The following is an 18,341-nucleotide window of genomic DNA, read 5'->3' as shown; positions in this document are numbered from 1 at the left end:
TTATCTAATATATATGTCACAAATACACACACCCTAGAAAGTCAATTTAGGGGCAACTATAGATTTAGATGTAAATCTACTTGGAACTATAAGAACATTTTATGTGTGAATAAATATAAAAACTTATTACATGTTTATATAAAACACTGATAGTTAAAGGTGGCAAAATGGGCTCAGCCCGAAAGGCCGGCCCACTCCGTCCACTAGCACATTTTTTTTTATATTTACTTTTTTGTTTTGATAGACTTTATATTTACTTTCTAACAAGCCTGTCTTTGTGTGGCTAAGGTCATTGAATTTATTGCTAATATAAAATACTGACAGTTAAATGTGGCAAAATGGGCAAGGCCTGGAGGACTGGCCCATCAACACATTTTTTTCCTTATATTTATTGTCTAACAAACTTGTCATTGTATAGCTAATTAAGATCATTGAATTTACTGTTGATATAAGAAATATGTATAGTTGATAAAAAATAATTTAAATTTGAAATTTAATTGAAAAAATCAGAAATGACATATTTATACTTTAAAAGAAAATAAATTAGAAACTTAACTTAAAAAAAAATACAAAAAGAGAACGTACAAGTATTTTTTAAAATAAATATTTAACATAAATCTTAAAATATATATGTATAACCAATTTTTTTAAATATATATATATATAATTTATAAATTTAAAGAGAAGAAATTATTTTTTAAAAAATACGTACAATTAATACAAAAGAATTTAAATTTTAAATTTTAAATTTAAAAGAAAATTGAAATAACATCTATCATTATGTATAGAAAAATTATAAAAATTTAGTCAATATAAAAATGTAATTTTTAATTTAATATATAAGAAAGAAATTAAACTTTTATTTTTTTGATGTTATAGTGTAATTAAAACAATTTTCTATTTCGTGAATGAATAACTAGAAGCTATTATTTGAAGAATGTGCGCAGCTTCTATGCATTTTTTCCGCTACTTTATGTATGAAAAATTGTTAATTGTATTAATAATATTTATTATTATGTCTATTGGAAGAGAAAATATTTAATATTTAAAATTTAAATTTTTGAAATTTGAACTTGATAAGTGGGAAAAGAGTTCCGCGTTTAATGTTTCTCATTATTTTCTGCATGGAAAATTGTTAAGTATATTAATAATATTTATTATTATGTCTATTGAGCTTAATTATAATACCTATTAGGATTAAATAATAAACTGGAAAACAGATATATATATAATAAATTTAATTTTAATATAAATTATAGATTAAATGAAAAAATTATAAAATTATAAAAAATATATGTATAATTGATAAACAATAATTTTAATTTGAAAACACGGTTAGATAATATTAATAATATTTATTAATATTATGTTCATTGGGATTAATTATTATACCTATTAGGATTAATTAATTTTGGTGCTCCAAAAATCAAACAAACCAAACATTATTTTGTTAGAAGCTTTAAAAATGAAGTTTTACCAAAATAATATTTTAATGCTATTTATGTTTACATGTTTCCAACCATTTGAGTAGTTGTCTTTATAAAGGTGTTTTTTTATTTAAAATATATGTTTAGGAGCTTATAATAATTAAATAATTTCCAAGCAAAGCACTATTTGCAATTGTAGGCTGCTATAAATGTTGTGAAGTACCATATGTCACTACAAGAAAATAGTCAATTCGCGACTGTCGATTCACGATGGTTTGAGTTCAACCGCCTCTGTATTTAACTTTGTGGCTGTTAGTAAGGCGGTTCTTATAATTGTCGTAATATACCATAATTCAGCGTCGATTTAAAGTCATTTCACGACAGTTTGTCTTTTTTTAAATTTTTTTTAATCAAAACACAATTGACAGGCAAGAATTTTGATTTTAAATTCCCTCTATTTATTTTCATTTCCCTCTTTCCTAAAATTAAACCTTAAAAGTCGCGCCTCTCTTCCATCACCTCTCTCACATATATGTTTTCCCCCTTCCTAAACCTAATGTCTCTCACTTATCTTTTTCTTTGAGTTGCCGCTTGTGGTGGCCACAATGGGAAAGGTCCCTTGACCATGGTGTTGTGTAACTTAAAAAAGTATTCCAGGCTACTATGTATCTTCGCATCTAGTGAAACTGAGGTCCATGAGATCGTTTAGTTGCAAGGTAGAAGGAATGAGACATCGCCGGCGACAAGTACGACAACGATTCTTGGCTTGGACAACGAAGCGGAGGTGTTGTGCACATTGAACAGAGGACATATGGTGATATTATTTATTTATCATTATTATTTTACAACCATTTATTATTTTAATAATTTACAACTATTGTATATTTTTCTTGAAGCCTGTGACTCTGTGAGAAAGATTTCATAACCGGGAAGAAGAATGCAAAGTTACATGATACGAAAGGTATAAAATTGGGTTCAATAATATTATGTTCTTTATCTTGGGTACAAATTTCAATCAAAGACCTAATCTCTTCTCTTTTAAGAGCTACTGCATCGGTTTTGTACACTTGCATATCAAGTGTTTGAGGAAAGTTTCCAATTAAAATTTTATCTATATTATTTTTGGTAATGCAAATAACTTAGTTGTTGCACATGTTATTTTTGTGAAATGCTAATAAATTTTGTTATGAGCAATAGGTTTTGTAACATGTGTAATTCTAAAAAAGTTAAGTCTAATTGTTTATAACTGTGTGTAGTATTTTTTATATTTTATTTTTATTCTTTAAAAAAAAACAAATGTACTAGACACAAACATAAGAAATATTTTTTTGGTTTTACATTTATGTTTCATATCTTTAAATTTGAAACTTCCAAGTAACAATATTTTTTTTATATGACTGCAGGTTTGGAGCTTAAATGCCAAAAATAAGATCCTTCTCTGCTTTTTACAAAGCATAAAGTCGTGGACTACCATTTCTTTTAATTTAGTTTTTCACTTACTATTGATTCATATGTAATACTTTCGACTTGGATTTTGTAATATTTTAATATTTATATAATGAATAAATTAATTTTATAAAATATTTGATGTATACATCACATTAAAAACATTAATAAATAAAAGTAATAAATTTACATGAATAAACATAAATCTCAATAATATATTTATTAATATTAAAATTTAATTCTTGAACAAATACGAAATTGTACGTGAAATTTAAGAATAGAGGCTTTAAAATAAAAGAAATCAATTGAATAGTAAGGGGGCAGTTATTAATCACCGTGTCTTTGCCAAATGATAATTGTTTGTGAAGTTGAACAGCCTTTCAAACAGTCGAGAGAAACAGAGGCGGTCATACCAGCGATTAGTTGAAATCGACGTAAAAATCCGCGCAACGCTTGTATCTGCGTCGGTTGGTAAACTGCCTCACACTATATCTAGCGGCGGTTTTAACCGCCCCAAAATAGAAAATGAACAGCCGCAATATACTTATTTTCTTGTGTAATGCCCTCAATTTTACATAAACGAAAATAATAGTTAAAATGGTAAATTGTTGAGTGATATTTTATTGCAATGACATATATAATAATTTTCTTATATTTTAATATAGAATAAATAAATAAATAAATTTGAAATAATTATATTTTGGATCCATAAATTAGGGGAATTGTTTTGATCCCAAAAGTGCTAAAAGTTATACTCGATCTGCGTCAAAATTTGCATGAAAATATTATTGAAGGCATGAGATTTACCCAAAAATGTTTACTAGAGTTTCACAGCATAATTACATTATCATAATATAGTTATAATTAGACGAAGAGATTTTTGGAATAATGAGATTTCATGAATTTGTGCAACAGGAATTTGTCGTTTCATATATTATTTAGTAGTAAAAACATTGAAATTCTCATAATGCACAATTAAACGTCGAATGACCTCATAGCCTGATTTAGACAACAATTCTAAGATAAGTGTGTTAGCTACATGTATAAAAACATTTAGACGGTCCTATATACCGAGAGGTGAAAATGATGATTTAATATTTACTTGTGAAAGTTTAATCCAAAAAAGAAAGATTAGTGAAATAAAAATAAAATAAAAACTCTTTCTTATAATTTGGGAGGCCTTGTGTACCTTACAATGCCATCATCTATATGAAATATCATTTAGTTCTTAAAGAGAAAGATGAAGATTGTAAATATATTTTTATATGGAAAATGCGCAAATAAGTTCCTAATATATTCAACATTTTGTTAATGTAATAATATAATATCCTTTTTATTTCTAAAATAATATTTATTTTAATAATCGATTTATTTATTCGTTGTCGCAAGAATTTCAAATTCGTTGCAAACTATTATATTTGAAGAATGTTTAATTAAATGTGGGTTTTTTTTTTGAGTTAACCTAACCGTTATTACTTCCTTGAGGCAAGTTACTCTCCCAAACTTTCCACAAGCTTCAACTTTTTCTTTCAAAAGTGACATGTGGGGATCGAATTAAAGCTTTTTTCTTTCCGCTTACTTAACTTTCTTGTTACCACCAATCGAGCTATTACCATTTGGTTAAATATGACTTTTTAAATTATGATTCAGCACTATTATAATCGATTAGTGTAATAGAAATTTCAAACAACTTTTAAATATTTGCAATCCAACAAAATAGATGATTTATTTCAAGAATATATGGTGATAAATTGGAAATGCAGTTATCGCATTCTATATAATATATAGAGTACAATTTCGTAGTTGCGTTGTGTAAATTCTTAAGCTTAAGCACCCATCGGTTAAGCTGAAGGAGTGTCTGCTGAAATTGACACACAAACATTCCATACTTTCTGACTTCTCTGTGAGATTTGAATTCTGTTTGTCTTGAAATTTGGTGTTGTCAAAATAAATTTTGTCATGTCATCATGACAGGATTTTCCCACATCATTGACGATGTTAAAACAACATTCATTAGTGACTGTTCGATTACCAAAAAATATACTAGAGAAAATCTCTTCACCACAGTTTGGGTATAACTTCGACGCACAGTTTCTCAGATAATCTCCATATGATGATAATGGCCTTGGTGCATAATTGTTTTCAATAGGGGAGCGAATTATTGACTCAGTTACATCAGATGAAAGTCCTGTTTTGACCAAAAAAGCAAAATTGGTCATAAATATTAACGATAGAAAAAAAGTGTTGAATGCTGCCATGGCTTGATGGTCAAAGATCTTTGATTATTGATAAACAAGACAGTTTTGTTGGTAGCTTGCTGGTGATCCATTGAGCTAAATTTATAGTTTGAAAATAGTCTTAACGTTTGCATTAATCAGTTTTGTATAACTCTAAAACCATATTTATAAGTTAATAACTCTAATGAAAATAAAAAACATATTATTTGATATTTATAAGTTAATAAAAACGCCCATCAATTAATTCACTCACAATGTTTCCTACCCATTTTAAATTTCAGTTTTTGCACATATAATAAATTATAATTTTAAATACGAATTCAGTTGCCAAAGAAATAAATTTTAGTTGTAGTTTCATGAGAAACGATACAGAACTTTAGTGGTAGTAAGGTAACGATAAATTTTATAAATTTCAATTTATCAAAAAAAATTATATAGATTTCAGTGTCAATTATATTAATTATAAAGTGATTTAATCATGTATCGATTCTTTTAGACCTATGATATAGTCTTGGATTTGTAGCTGATAAGTTGCTACTACGTGGAACGCGAATCAAGGGAAAAAAAATTTAAATATTGCTTATTTGAATAAATAATTATACAAATATAATTATTTTAAAATTATTTACACAAATGTAACAGTCAAACAAGTTCAATTGTAATCGTTTTGAAATTTTTTTGCCCGCGAATCAACGTAAGTCGTTTCGCATTATGCTGTTACATAGCAGCATGTCTTAAATTTTAGCTGGTAATAAAGCAGAGGTAAATTTTTTTTTTTTTAACCAAACCGAACCAAGCAAAGCAACCATTGCAATAATCACGAGTTCACAACACGACATTTAGCACATGGCCCCAACTCACTCTCACCAACTACTTCCTTAATCTCAAACTTGCCCTTACTCCTTACCCACTGGGCATTGTTACCCTCAATGGAACGCTTCGCGATGCAGAAACGGGTCCAGATTGATGAGTCCCAATACGACGACGTACCGGAGGAAAATATGCGATTCAGATCCTCCAACAGCAATGTCTCCGATGACCAAGAACCATTCATGGGCATCAAAGTCCGACGCAAGGCCTCTCTTCACAGAGATTACAACGGTGACTACCTCGATGTACCTTCACACCCCTTTTTAATGAAGATTTTGCACAAACAAGGTTTTTTCTTTTCTCTTTTTTTATACTTTTTTTTTTTTTTTTAGATATTTGGACCAATTGATGAAATGAAAGAAACCCTTAATGCAGGGGACAAGCAAGTTCTATTTGCGGATAAAGTTTTGAAGTTCACTGGTTCGGGGAAGATGAAACGCTGCGTTCTGTTGATTACTGATTTTGCGATTTACATTGTTGACCCTGAGGTCGATGCCCTTAAACGGAGGATAGCCCTTGCTGCCGTTGAGAAGGTTTGTCTCAGTGAACTGCGTGATAACTTTTTCGCTGTGGTAATTCCAACGGAGTATGATTTGCTCATGGCTAGTACTCGCAAGACTGAGATTGTTACTGTGTTGGTTGAAGCTACCAAGTCAAAGAGTGCGTCTGGTTTTGAACTCGACGTCGTTTTCTCCAACAGGTAAGTAAATCAGATTCATTTTCTCGCTCACCCTTTACTTATGTGTCTTTGATGTATCTGTTTTGTTGATTAAGTGATTTGGTGCACTGTTTGTGGGGTTGCTTTGATGAAATTGTCATGTTTACTGTGAAAAATGAAAATGTTAATGTATTTTTGGGATGGATCATCGTCATGTTGCAATGATGTTATTTTATTACAGTCCAGTGAGTGACCTGCATAAATTCAGCATCTACTTTCATGTTGAGACATTCCGTGGGTCTTTAGTAAAGTTGTAGACAGCACAATTGATTTTGTCAACCCAGCAAAGTGCAATTCATAAGGTTGCATTATGGCAAGGAATTGCTTTAGTGGTGCATTTATGCACACATCAACATTCTGGCATACTGAGTAACTTTGAGGTGGTCCTGTTATAGCTTTCAATCAACTTTTCTTTTATAAATTTTGTGTGAACGTACTGGCAGATGCCATTCACTTTTTTAGCTAGCCTTCACTGAGAATTTTTTGTGCTGTAAAGGAAAGTGACAAGCCTACATTTTACGAATTCAACAGATTTTTTAATCTTTCAGAAAATTTTCGTTATGTGCTACTTTGTTGCACTACATTTTTCTGATGGACTTTTCTCAGGATAATGATGTTTTACACTAACAAACCAGAAAAGTCCATAGTCATGTTGTTGCGCACCCGGAAGGTGTATCGGTCGTACAAATAATAAAGAGTGGTAGAGTATGGTTCCCATGAGAATTAGTGTTTCAAGCACTAGTTCACTATATTGCTTAAGTTGGATAAATCGGATGAGATAATTGAATAAAAACTAAATAGTTATTAAAATAGGAAAGAGTAACAAGAACACAAAGACAAAGGTATATGCAATCAAGAAAAATGTAGTTAGTTATTCGATTTCCCCTATTCTTCACTATATGCCCAGAGTTAAAACCCTAATTAATTGCCCTTTTTATATTGCCAATAAATTTCCCTAAATTAGTTGAAACCAAATCCCTTGGTATTCTATCTTTTACGTCCTTAAAAGAATCATGATTCCTCGGTGTTTCTTAAAAAGATTTAAGTATTAAAATCAAGAATCATAAAGATCGCATAATTATATGTCTATCCCTAGATTTATACAAATTAATGATGAATGAGCCAACCTGAATTCATATACTAATATCCCTATTGTTATACACGAATCCTAATTCAATCTACAAGAAGATTAACTTATAGAAGTATGAGAACAGACACGTTCATTCAATATAAAAAGGGAAAATTGCATTAAAGATTTAATTGAGTTTCATCTAACCTGAACTACAAAGGAAATTAGCTACTCATGGCAAAAACAAAGACAAAAGAAAACATAGATGCTTCCCCAAACTCCATTGCAATGAAGGCATGGTGAATCTCTACGAATCTCAGCTTGATCTTGCCTCAAACACGTCTCCAGCTCTCTGAAGCATAAACTCTAAGCAATCATGATCCTAGTTTGTCGATCCTCTCCATAAATCTTTGAGCCCTAGGTCCTTCTTTTATAAGGAAAGGTCCTTAATTTGGACCGTCACGTCATTTTGGGCCTTTTTGGTCACAGTTGGGTGTTAAAGCACGCAAGCAAGTGCTGAAATGACTTCTTTGGGTGAATTGGAGCGCGCTAAACAGTGGCCTCCATGTGTTGGACTTTGGCAAAACTTCGAATCATGTAAAACGCGCAAAGCGCCCTCTTACTAGTAGCTTCTCGTTCTGTTTTGCTTGTTCCTCATCCTTCTAGATTCATCCTTGCTCTATTTCAATTCAATTTACCATTTTACCTACAAAATTAGCAAAGATTAATTAGATATATAAGAGGAACAAGGTTAATGCTACCTAGCCAAATAACTCGAAGTTTTTATGCTTTAGGCTAGATTTTAGAGTTAATTACTGTGATTTTAGCCCTTTAAAACATGATAAACTATGATTTATCACATGTGATGTACAATCCCTTTAACATTCAGTTCTTGATTTCCTAGTATTTCATCTTTGGCTAGTTTCGGATTGTAAGATTCTCAAATATTTGTATGACTGTTGTACTGGTCCAATGTTGTTGGGGATGTGGAAGGATTGTGTTTTTTGTTTCAAATGGGAATCCTAAGTAACTTATATACTATTCAAATGATCTTCCTCGGTTATTTTGCCCCCTGCATGTCATTCTTAAATATATGGAATTCCATTTGATAAGAGTATCTATTTTTCCCCCAAATGTTTGTGTCTAGAATGCATTTCATGTTCCCATTTCTGATGCCCTAAAACTCATAAGGCAGGTCCTCCACATGCATAATATGACATATGGGTACACCACCATACACATACCTATCCAAGAAATACCTGCATCCCAGATTGCCTCCAACACTACCTTATTCCCTAGTCCCTTAACTCCCGAAATTATTAGATAGTTAGAATTTCATAGCCAAAGCCATTTTATAACATTCCCTGACCCTTAATTTTAAAATGTTTTCTTCTGAAAAACAAATAAAAGCTTCTATTAAGTTTGATTGGGTGTTTTTTTTGGTGTCTTTGTGTAGGGTTCATTTTATTTGCTAAAAACAAGGGAAAACACAAAAAAATAAATAAATAATATTTGGTTTGTTTATTCAAATAGTGTAAGTACGGGACAAAAGGCAACTAAAGGGATAGTACAAATCTCTAATTTTTAATTACTCACCAAATCAAGTTTCCAAATATTATCCATGTCACAAAAAGACCAATTTTGCTTTACTCTATTCATAGATATCACAATTTTTAGTTTGTCTATTGGTTTCAAATAGCAAACAAGACAAAAAAATTATAATGTGACTCAAACGCTTGTGCTGCATTGATCTGTTTGTATTGTCCCCCTCAATTTGCATCAGACGCAACCATAAAGTTTATAAATTCTGCTTGAGTATAGATTTTAATTGTTAAGTTGGCATGAAACTTCAAAATCTATTACACTAAAGGCTTATTTTATAATTCGTTTGTAGGTTTGAATATAGTGCGGCATCTGACTTGGTGAAGGAAATCCAATTTGAGGAAGTTGAAGGTATCTGGCAAATTTTTTTTTTCTTGTTTATTTCCCGCTTTGGAGTGGGGTAGGGGGTGGGGATTATCATTAATGTCACCATTCTATCCAACCCATTTTTATTTCTTTGGTTTAGAGCACTTTATGCTCCATTTTTCCTGAATATTCTTTTGTTTCTGTTTTAATAATTTACAGGGGGTGTCAAAACCAGAATTTTGAGGAAGTGAATTGTGGTTTGTAATTTTCATGATGTTGTCTGTAAATTAAGTTGTAGATACTGTTAATGATTTTTGAGTGATAGTGTGAGATGTGTATCAAAGGTTAACTCAACTGTAATTCTAATGCCAGAAATTTTAAGAGAGATAAAATATGAAAGAAATATGTGCTGTAAGTTTTCAACATGAAATTGGAACCGGATTCTTCTGTACTGGATGTATGAAGTGTGATTATATCAATATTTTTTGGAACTAATATCAAAATATGTTTCCTTTATTTTTTCAATAGAGTTGGTCATTATAAATTACTTAGCCATGTTCTTTGTATTAAATGATTTATCATGATGTTTTAATTGCCTATTTGATGAAAATTATGGTTGAGCACATGCAATCTTGTAAATTTTGTGGGTGCTGTGGTTTTCAGTCTCTAATGAAAATTTGTAGTATAGTTCTTGGTGCAGTTTGGATGAACCTGATAAGGTTATGACTATGTCTAGTTGCCTGAAGAAAAAAGAAAAATAATTAGACTTACTATTATTTCATTGCTTAAGCAAAATTTCAGATATATTGGTTTTACTATTAAAATCATTTATAAATTATGGAACCATGATTCGAGTTGTTTTTTGTGGCTTGATACAGCTGATTGTGGTTTTATATGTATTTTGAACATGGTGTTTCTATAAACGAAGACTAGTTATAGCCTTATAGGTGAATACTTTTTCAAAAGCCTATTTAGCTATGAAGTACAGACTGTAAAACATCCAAAAAGCTTTCTAGACTTGATGCACCAGTTTATTTAAGTAAATTTAAATAATATGGTTATTATTGTTGTTGTTATATTAAATCTTTATTGTAATATCTATGTTTGTTAGTCTATATAAAGACTTAAGCCCATTCGTCCATGGAATTATGGAAAGGTTTAGACCCGGAGGCTTTGTCGGCATAATTAAAGGCTTTATTACAAAGTAGCTTTTTAAGTAAGCTTTGGAGGATCAGGTCAGACTTTTAAAGTGGCCATGTTAGGTCCCCAGCCACCAAAAAATAAAAAATAAAACTTATATAAGGTAAATAAGTCAAACTTAGGTCTTGAGTATATGAATAAGTCGGGCTGTTTAAGATAAGGTCTGACTTGGTCTGAGCGGTGTCACATTTAGATCTAGAAACCAGGATATCGCTGTCACAGAATTGAATGTATATATATGGTCACTTAGGGAGGGGAAATTTGAAGTAGTCCTTCCGTTGGAGCTCTTGGTCCTTAATTTTGTATCACTAATTGAAGTACATGAATTTTTATTTTATTTTTTTTTGTAAATTTATCCTTATAACTTAGTTATTAAAGGTGGGGTGTTACCCTTAAACATGATTTTAGTGTATTCATAGTATAATTCTTTTTACATTATCGATAAATATTATAATGTATCACAATATTGTATTTACTGAGAACAAATTAATCTATTTAAGTTAACCGATCAAAAGATTATTTTGACTGCCTTGGCCAGGTTTCTTTTATGTATCTAATAAAAGATGGGAACGCATTCACTTACCACAAAAAAACTCACAATTCTTACGACCAATTTAATTACTGTTGATTTCTGTCAATCTAACAGTTATAATTTATTGAAAATTAATAACATTTATTGTGTCATATTTATTATTTCTCAATAAATTATAACCGTTAGATTGATGAAAATCAACGGTGATTAAATTGGTTGTAAAAGTTGTAAAATTTTTTAGTGGTAAGTAGATCCTTCCCAGTAAAAGATTAGTGTTGTAGAAAAAAAAAAATACTATATGTACTTTGACGCTTAATATTTTGTAAAATTCACAACTAGATGGGATTTTGTTGTTGGGTAAATATCTTAAAAAGCAATACATTATTCATTATGAAAGACCTGTCGATTATAAAAATATTTATGGATCCTTGTTTTTGATTTCCCATTTATTTATGGGGTATGTAGCTCTCATAGGAAAAAGTGCAGCAACACTTATTTTTCTCAGAATATGCGTGCGGATTCTGATGTTTTTTTTTTTTTAGACCAGGATACGACCACGTATGTTAAAAATTTACTGTAACTTTTCTCATCAGTGGTGAAAGGAGAACCGACGAACCCTTTATTTATTTGGATTTTTAGTTTTTTATTTTTGAAATCATGATTGAAGCCGACCTGGTATGAGATCACTTTTGTTGGAAAGTGCGGAGAGCTAGGCGTCCTGGTTAATAATTAAAAACAAAATGTTTAATCAAAATTTTATTATGTTCACCAAGACACCAATGTATTGTCAGAATGAAGAATGAAAAATAATGCATGATGATGTTGAGTCCTCAATACGTTCTTGCAGCCGCTTCACAAATATCTTAAGATTTGATTAATAACTCCTCAGCAACTACAAACCCAGCAAATCGAAGGAATTATAAAACCAGATGAATAATACAAATTGACAATCCAGATTCCTATTCGCCAATTGAAATGTGGAATAAATAGGAAGTTCCTTTTTATTCACTGAATTATATTTAGTTTTGTGATCCTATGCTCCACTCCAGGAGAAGACAATTGTGGAGCCCAACCCCACAATCATGGCACGACAAGAAAGATTCCCTGATTAAATAGTACATAATACAATACAAAATCGAGGGACCCAACTTGACTTTGACATCACCTAAGTCTGGTAGCTTAACTACTCAGCACCTATTTTGTTACCAACTTCACATCCACCAAATCATTATCACTGCTCCTGTTTAGGACAAAAATTAAAATTTGAGACAGTGACTAAATTGCATCTTTAACAACCTTTGACCGAAACAAGAGAATCTTGTTCTCACTATGGAAGACATGTAGAAGGTGTCTCAATTGCATAAGGGGTTGGAGTAGAACCTTCTGATCTAGATTCTGTGGATGGTCGATTTTCAGTATTTACTCGACGAATTTCCTCCACCATTCTCACCACCTCTTCCATTTTTGGTCTCTGATCTGGTATTCTCACAACACATGCCATCCCTATTTGTAGCATCTCAACCATTTCTTCCTCTATATTTGGATACCTCAGTAAAACTACATCAAACACTTCTGCAGTCCATTCCTCTCTAACAACAGAATTCACCCACCTAACCAAGTGAACAACCTCCTCACCTCCTGTGGCATGCATAGGTGATTTCCCAGTTAGAAGCTCAAGTAGCAGCACCCCAAAACTAAAGACATCAGATGCTGGGGTTGCTTTTCGTGTGTCTGTTACTTCGAATGCACGATACCCTGTAGCCCTCAATGCTGGTGGGGGTATTGGACTCATCAATGTTGCTAGACCAATATCAGATAGACAACCATAACCTTGGGAGTTGAGGAAGATGTTTGAGGATTTTATGTTTCCATGGATTAGTTTCCCTCCATGTTGAGCATGGATGTAAGCAATGCCTCTTGCTGCACCAATTGCAATTCTCAAACGGCTATCCCAGTCTAAAGAAATCCTGCCTTCTCCTCTTTTGCCTGCATGATTGAGATGCCAAAGCTTAGTTAACATTAGCTACTTCTAGAAAAACCCTCAGAATTACTTATGTGCAGGAAGCCACATAATTTAATTCAACTTTGTTTCATATAGGAAGTCTCATTAGTTGCAACAAATGAAAATTAGCCAAAATCCAGCTCCAGTTTTTTTTTAATAAACCACAGGCATCCTCCACGGAAGGCAATCTTGTTTGAGACGGGTTCAGGATTAAGGTTTTAAACCCTTTACAAAGATGGTACCGGTGGGGAGAATGCTCCTGCTTTTAGTATTTATTGAATATTCCCCCATTTAAGAAGGGAGGGAAATTAAAATAATGACATGGATTTGGTTAAAAAAAACAAACATTTTTCTCACTTTCCTCTTTGATCATCTGTTCAAGTAACCAGTATCTGTCTGTTACCCCTTTACAATAGTCATGAGTTTGATGCAACTATAATCAGTAACAAATTTCAATTTAGAACATCCCTGATGACATACTACTATGCTACTGGCTACTAGGTTACAAATTACAATGAGATATGAGGCACAATATATGACAGAAGAAATGATTGAAAGTAGCACTACATTGCCTGAGCATGCTTAAAAGACAATTCCTATTAGATAGATGATTATAGAAAACAAATTTTTATCTGTATGTCTGTGAGGAAGAATTATCCAAATATAATTTAACTCTTGTTTGTCAAATAGGAGAAAATGTTAATAACATACCATGCAACATTGCAGAGACACTGCCCTGTTCGTAGTAATCATATACCATAAGTTTCTCGTCCTTTGAATAGTAATATGCCCTCAGTGCAGCCACATTGTCGTGTCTGATCCTCCCCACAACCTCCATTTGCTGTTCAAACTCGCGCTTTCCAACCGTAACCTCCTTCAACCTCTTCACCGCCACAGTTGTTGCTTCCTCTAGAGCAGCCTTATATACCGTACCAAATGTGCCCTTTCCAAGTACCTCAGCAGATGCTCTCAACAAGTCCTCAAGGTCAAATGCAAGATTGCAACCCTCAAAGAAGACTATTTTGTTTTTCTCTCGACTTTCTGAAACTTCTTTTTTCCGAGACACTTCTTTTTTCTGGAACTTCACTGGTTGTCCATCTTCACCACCTTTCTTATAGCAACACACAATCACGAAAAATGCCATCACTGCAAATCCCAGCACACAACCACCAATGATGATACCTAATAATGCTGGTTCTCTAAGTCCTTTGGTTTTCCTTTTAGGATGAGCATTCGGGGGTTGAAAAGGAAAAGCAGGAGGAAGTGCATATGTTGAGGTAAGATTGTTACCAGAAAAGGCCCAACTTGGAAATCTCTGAAGGGATTTAGGCACAACCCCACTAAGGTTATTGTTGGCCAAATTTAGCTCTTGCAGGCTAGGAATATTGAGATCAGGAATTTCACCTGAAAGAGAGTTGCTGGATAGGACTAAAGAAGTGAGATGAGTCAAATTTGAAACTGAAGAAGGGATGCTCCCGTTAAAAGAATTGTTGGATAAATTGGCAACAGTAAGATTATGCCAAACTGAAAAATCTGATGGCAATGGACCAGAAAAATTGTTAAATTGGAGGTAGAGATAGGTCAAATTCTTCATCTCAGAGAAGCCAGAAGGGAAAGAACCAGTTATACTATTTGATGTAAGACTCACAGTCTGGAGTGCTAAGAGGCGACTAAGAGTGTTGGGTGGGATTGGACCACTCAATCCAGTTCTGGGTAGTTGGAGAGCTATAACTTTTGATTGGTCAGTGTTGCAGGTCACTCCTGTCCAGTTTTTGCATACAGAAGAGTTCTTATGCCAGTTGAGATGAGGAGAGTGATCAATGTTGTGAAGGAAATCAAGCAAAGCTTGTTTATCTTCCACTGGTTCAGCTCCAGCACCAAAGAACATTGCTCCAATCATGAAGGCTGCTGAAGAAATGAACAAGAGGCCCAGCTTCTTGCTCATTTTCTGGCTTCAATAGAGAAGATCAACACTTTAAGGGAACTTGGATGAAAAGCCAGGACTCCCTCAAGATATTGGTCACTTTTAGAAGAAACCAAACTGGAGAACAAACAAAAGATTAGATAATTAAACACTAGTACATGGTATCGTTATACAACAAAGACAATTGGGTAAGAGGCTAGTTAGAATGTATGGTGTGTATTTACTAGACACATTGGAGTTATTTTCTGAGATTTTGATCTAAAAGGCTAAAACGACACTATTAAAGTGTCTTTTCGGTCAAAATAAGCAGCTCCTTTTTGACATGGAAACACCTTATTAGCTTTTTTCTGTTCACCTACTTTGTTTGGTTCCCTTGCCAGTAAATTGTAAACCAAAACTTTGAAACTTATAGTGGATCTATCAGTTTATTAACCACTAATCTGGTGACCGAGACCGTGCCAGCAGAAAAATATTCCATTTTGTGGAATTTAGAAACAGAAATAGTGAAATACCAGAAATTTTTTCCATATGTTTACACAAGAAAAGCATAAAAGTAAAGAATTTGGTTTATTCTTTCCGTTGTTTTGGAATAGTCCAACTGAACAGATGTATAAAGATAAAAGGCAGAGCACTTGACATTTTCATAGAGAGAGAAAAGGGATACTCACAACACACTCCTGGGTTCCAAAATTCACATCAAAAGTAGTTAAAAATGCAGAGACAACCAGCAATGTCCTATACAACCATATCATGAATATTCAAGAGCAAGCAAAGTGGTGAAATGGGGGGGTGGGGGTTAGCAAGGACCACTTCAGATACAAGGTTCATTTGGTTTCAGAAGCTATTAGAAGGTGAAAATGAAAACTGGGGTAGCTGCAATGATGGTGTGTTGGTAGTAATGGAAGATCAGCTGGTATATGCTTGAGAGAACAGCATCATCACATCACGTGGAAAGGATGTAAGAGAAATCTGTTTGGTACTACATTGAGAAGCCAAAGGTGAAAGATATTTTATGCCGCAAGAATAGGAAGGGGCATGTGGAGGAACACATTGGAGTAATAATGAGACAAATATGGAGGCTTATATAAGAATTTTATATGGTCATTAAGACTCTAACTCACACTGAGAAGCTTCATGACCTTAAATATATAAGTCATACCTGATGACTGTAATTGATCCTATCAGTGCTCCTTCTCCTTGATTTATAATTTTTTTTTTTACAGAACTTTCTATCCTTTGAAGATGTGAGTGAGAAAAGAATGGAGATGCAAATAGTAAAGGATTGAGACTCAGGACAAGAAATGATCTCATGAGCTTTGTCTTGAGCTCCGTTTAAACATACATAGGTGACCCATGTGCTACTCTATAGCCTAGTGCATGCATGGTCATTAATTATATCATGAAAACAAATTCAATCAAGAATTTATTATTCACCTTTGAATAAAGTATTTTTTTGACATTAATGGGATTTGATGGCTCAAGATTCATTTAATTTGTGCTAATCAAAATAGTAAATACAGTACTACAAAGTAAGAAGACTTAAGTAAATATAGTAGCTGGTTTATTTGTTTGTTTAAAGGGGCGTTGACTAATTTGGGTTAGGTTAGGACAACATCAACATCATAAAATGATGATGTAGTTCCACCGAAAGAAAGGGATTCAACATTGTTGTTGTTAGGTAGCATCCTACGGCCAGTGACCAATCATTGGTCTGCATTTCAGGATTTCATATGTGACATAGATATAGACAAACTATGCAACTTTTTCATAACCAATGGCCTCCGTTGATCTTAACCTATCAAAACTTCTTTATCAAATCAAAATGAGCAAAAATTTGAGTCAAAAGTTTCTCCATCTTGATCTTGATCTTGTGCTCATATGATTGATTGTTTTTATAATTTATTTTGGCAGAAAATATACAATAATAAATAAACAACAATGTCAGTTTATATATTCTCCATCTCTGTAAATTCATATACAAAGTTTCCAATACCCAAATTATTGCATCATCGTCTCCAGGATAGTAAATCAATCTGATAATAGTCTACCAAAAGAAAATAAAAAATTCAATCTGATAATAGTAATCAAAACAGTCTATTTGAGAGGCTTATCCTCATTGTTTAAGTAGCTTGTGATCTGTGAGTGGTTGAATAAAATAAAAATTATTAGCTTACCTAACAAACTAATTATGAAGAGACCAAAGGATAGCCAGAACATTTTTTTTAAGGGATTTGTTTTTCTCATGTTGCATCAGAAAACAAATCTTTCCTACACATACTATAAAAAGGTGTGTCACTTATTTTTTTGTTTTTCTATTTGTTTTAAATAGGTGGGTTCCACACTTGATACATCTATGACATGAGATTAGAATTCTCCTACAACATAAAATTTATTTTTCCCTTTTTTTAATTGGCAATAATGTTATACACTGGTCACATGCTTTTCCCACCAAAACGCCTAATCCAAGACAATAAATAACAGAATAGAATATATTATAGGCTTTAATATGATAACCAGCAGTAGGAAAAGCTATGTATGTAGCCCAATTTTTTAACATGGGTGGGCAGGGGATGTTCTTGTTAATTGACGGTGGCTTTCTCAAAAGTCAAATAACTTGCATGAATTGTTGCATAATATTATTCTGAAATCATGTTTCTTACATTCAAGGTGCAAATAACCTCACATGGCATCAATATGCATGCATATACAAAGTTTAATAGGCCTAATAACAAGCATATTGTATCAGTTGGTAACTATGTGTAACTAATATTGTTCTTTTTCTATTACGGACAATTTGGTGACTCATGGTTGTGGGTGCTGCTTGAGGCCCCATGAAGGGACATGGTTGAAGTCAAACGCTACTCTTTTGTATTTTGCAGCCTCTAAAACTTGGTCTTGTACCCTTCCCTTCAAGGCCGGTGCCTTGTCATCCCATATAGAACAAAATAAATAAATAAATAAATAAATAAATAAAATAATTTCCATGCACAATTTGTATTTGGTTGGTT

General features: G+C 32.6%; 2 protein-coding genes across 2 annotated transcripts; one reads left to right on the top strand and one right to left on the bottom strand.

The window, feature by feature from the left end:
* Positions 1-5,951: 5,951 nt before the first annotated feature.
* On the top strand, positions 5,952-10,160 carry LOC133299720 (uncharacterized). Its single transcript, XM_061499210.1, has 4 exons — positions 5,952-6,268; positions 6,356-6,680; positions 9,662-9,720; positions 9,895-10,160. The coding sequence occupies exons 1-4, from the start codon at positions 6,040-6,042 to the stop codon at positions 9,924-9,926; spliced, it is 645 nt and encodes a 214-aa protein (XP_061355194.1). The 5' UTR covers positions 5,952-6,039; the 3' UTR covers positions 9,927-10,160.
* Positions 10,161-12,734: 2,574 nt separating this feature from the next.
* LOC133299716 (probable inactive receptor kinase At4g23740) lies at positions 12,735-15,354 on the bottom strand. Its single transcript, XM_061499203.1, has 2 exons — positions 14,121-15,354; positions 12,735-13,393 (listed from the first exon to the last, which is right to left on the bottom strand). The coding sequence occupies exons 1-2, from the start codon at positions 15,352-15,354 to the stop codon at positions 12,735-12,737; spliced, it is 1,893 nt and encodes a 630-aa protein (XP_061355187.1).
* Positions 15,355-18,341: the final 2,987 nt, after the last annotated feature.

Source organism: Gastrolobium bilobum, unplaced genomic scaffold, assembly GCF_033153095.1.
Source record: "Gastrolobium bilobum isolate Gb01-03AN ecotype WA unplaced genomic scaffold, APGP_CSIRO_Gbil_v1 utg11031, whole genome shotgun sequence".
Taxonomy (NCBI): Eukaryota; Viridiplantae; Streptophyta; class Magnoliopsida; order Fabales; family Fabaceae; genus Gastrolobium; species Gastrolobium bilobum.
This window is presented reverse-complemented; position numbering and strand designations above follow the sequence as displayed.

What these genes read in the sequence shown, in the direction of transcription:
- LOC133299720 (XM_061499210.1), top strand. Translation starts at nt 6,040, where the DNA reads ATGGAACGCTTCGCGATGCAGAAACGGGTCCAGATTGATGAGTCCCAA. An exon ending in GAAGATTTTGCACAAACAAG is followed by an intron (nt 6,269 to 6,355) that starts GTTTTTTCTTTT and finishes CCCTTAATGCAG; the next exon opens with GGGACAAGCAAGTTCTATTT. An exon ending in CCAATTTGAGGAAGTTGAAG is followed by an intron (nt 9,721 to 9,894) that starts GTATCTGGCAAA and finishes AATAATTTACAG; the next exon opens with GGGGTGTCAAAACCAGAATT.
- LOC133299716 (XM_061499203.1), bottom strand. Translation starts at nt 15,354, where the DNA reads ATGAGCAAGAAGCTGGGCCTCTTGTTCATTTCTTCAGCAGCCTTCATG. An exon ending in TGTCTCTGCAATGTTGCATG is followed by an intron (nt 13,394 to 14,120) that starts GTATGTTATTAA and finishes TCAATCATGCAG; the next exon opens with GCAAAAGAGGAGAAGGCAGG.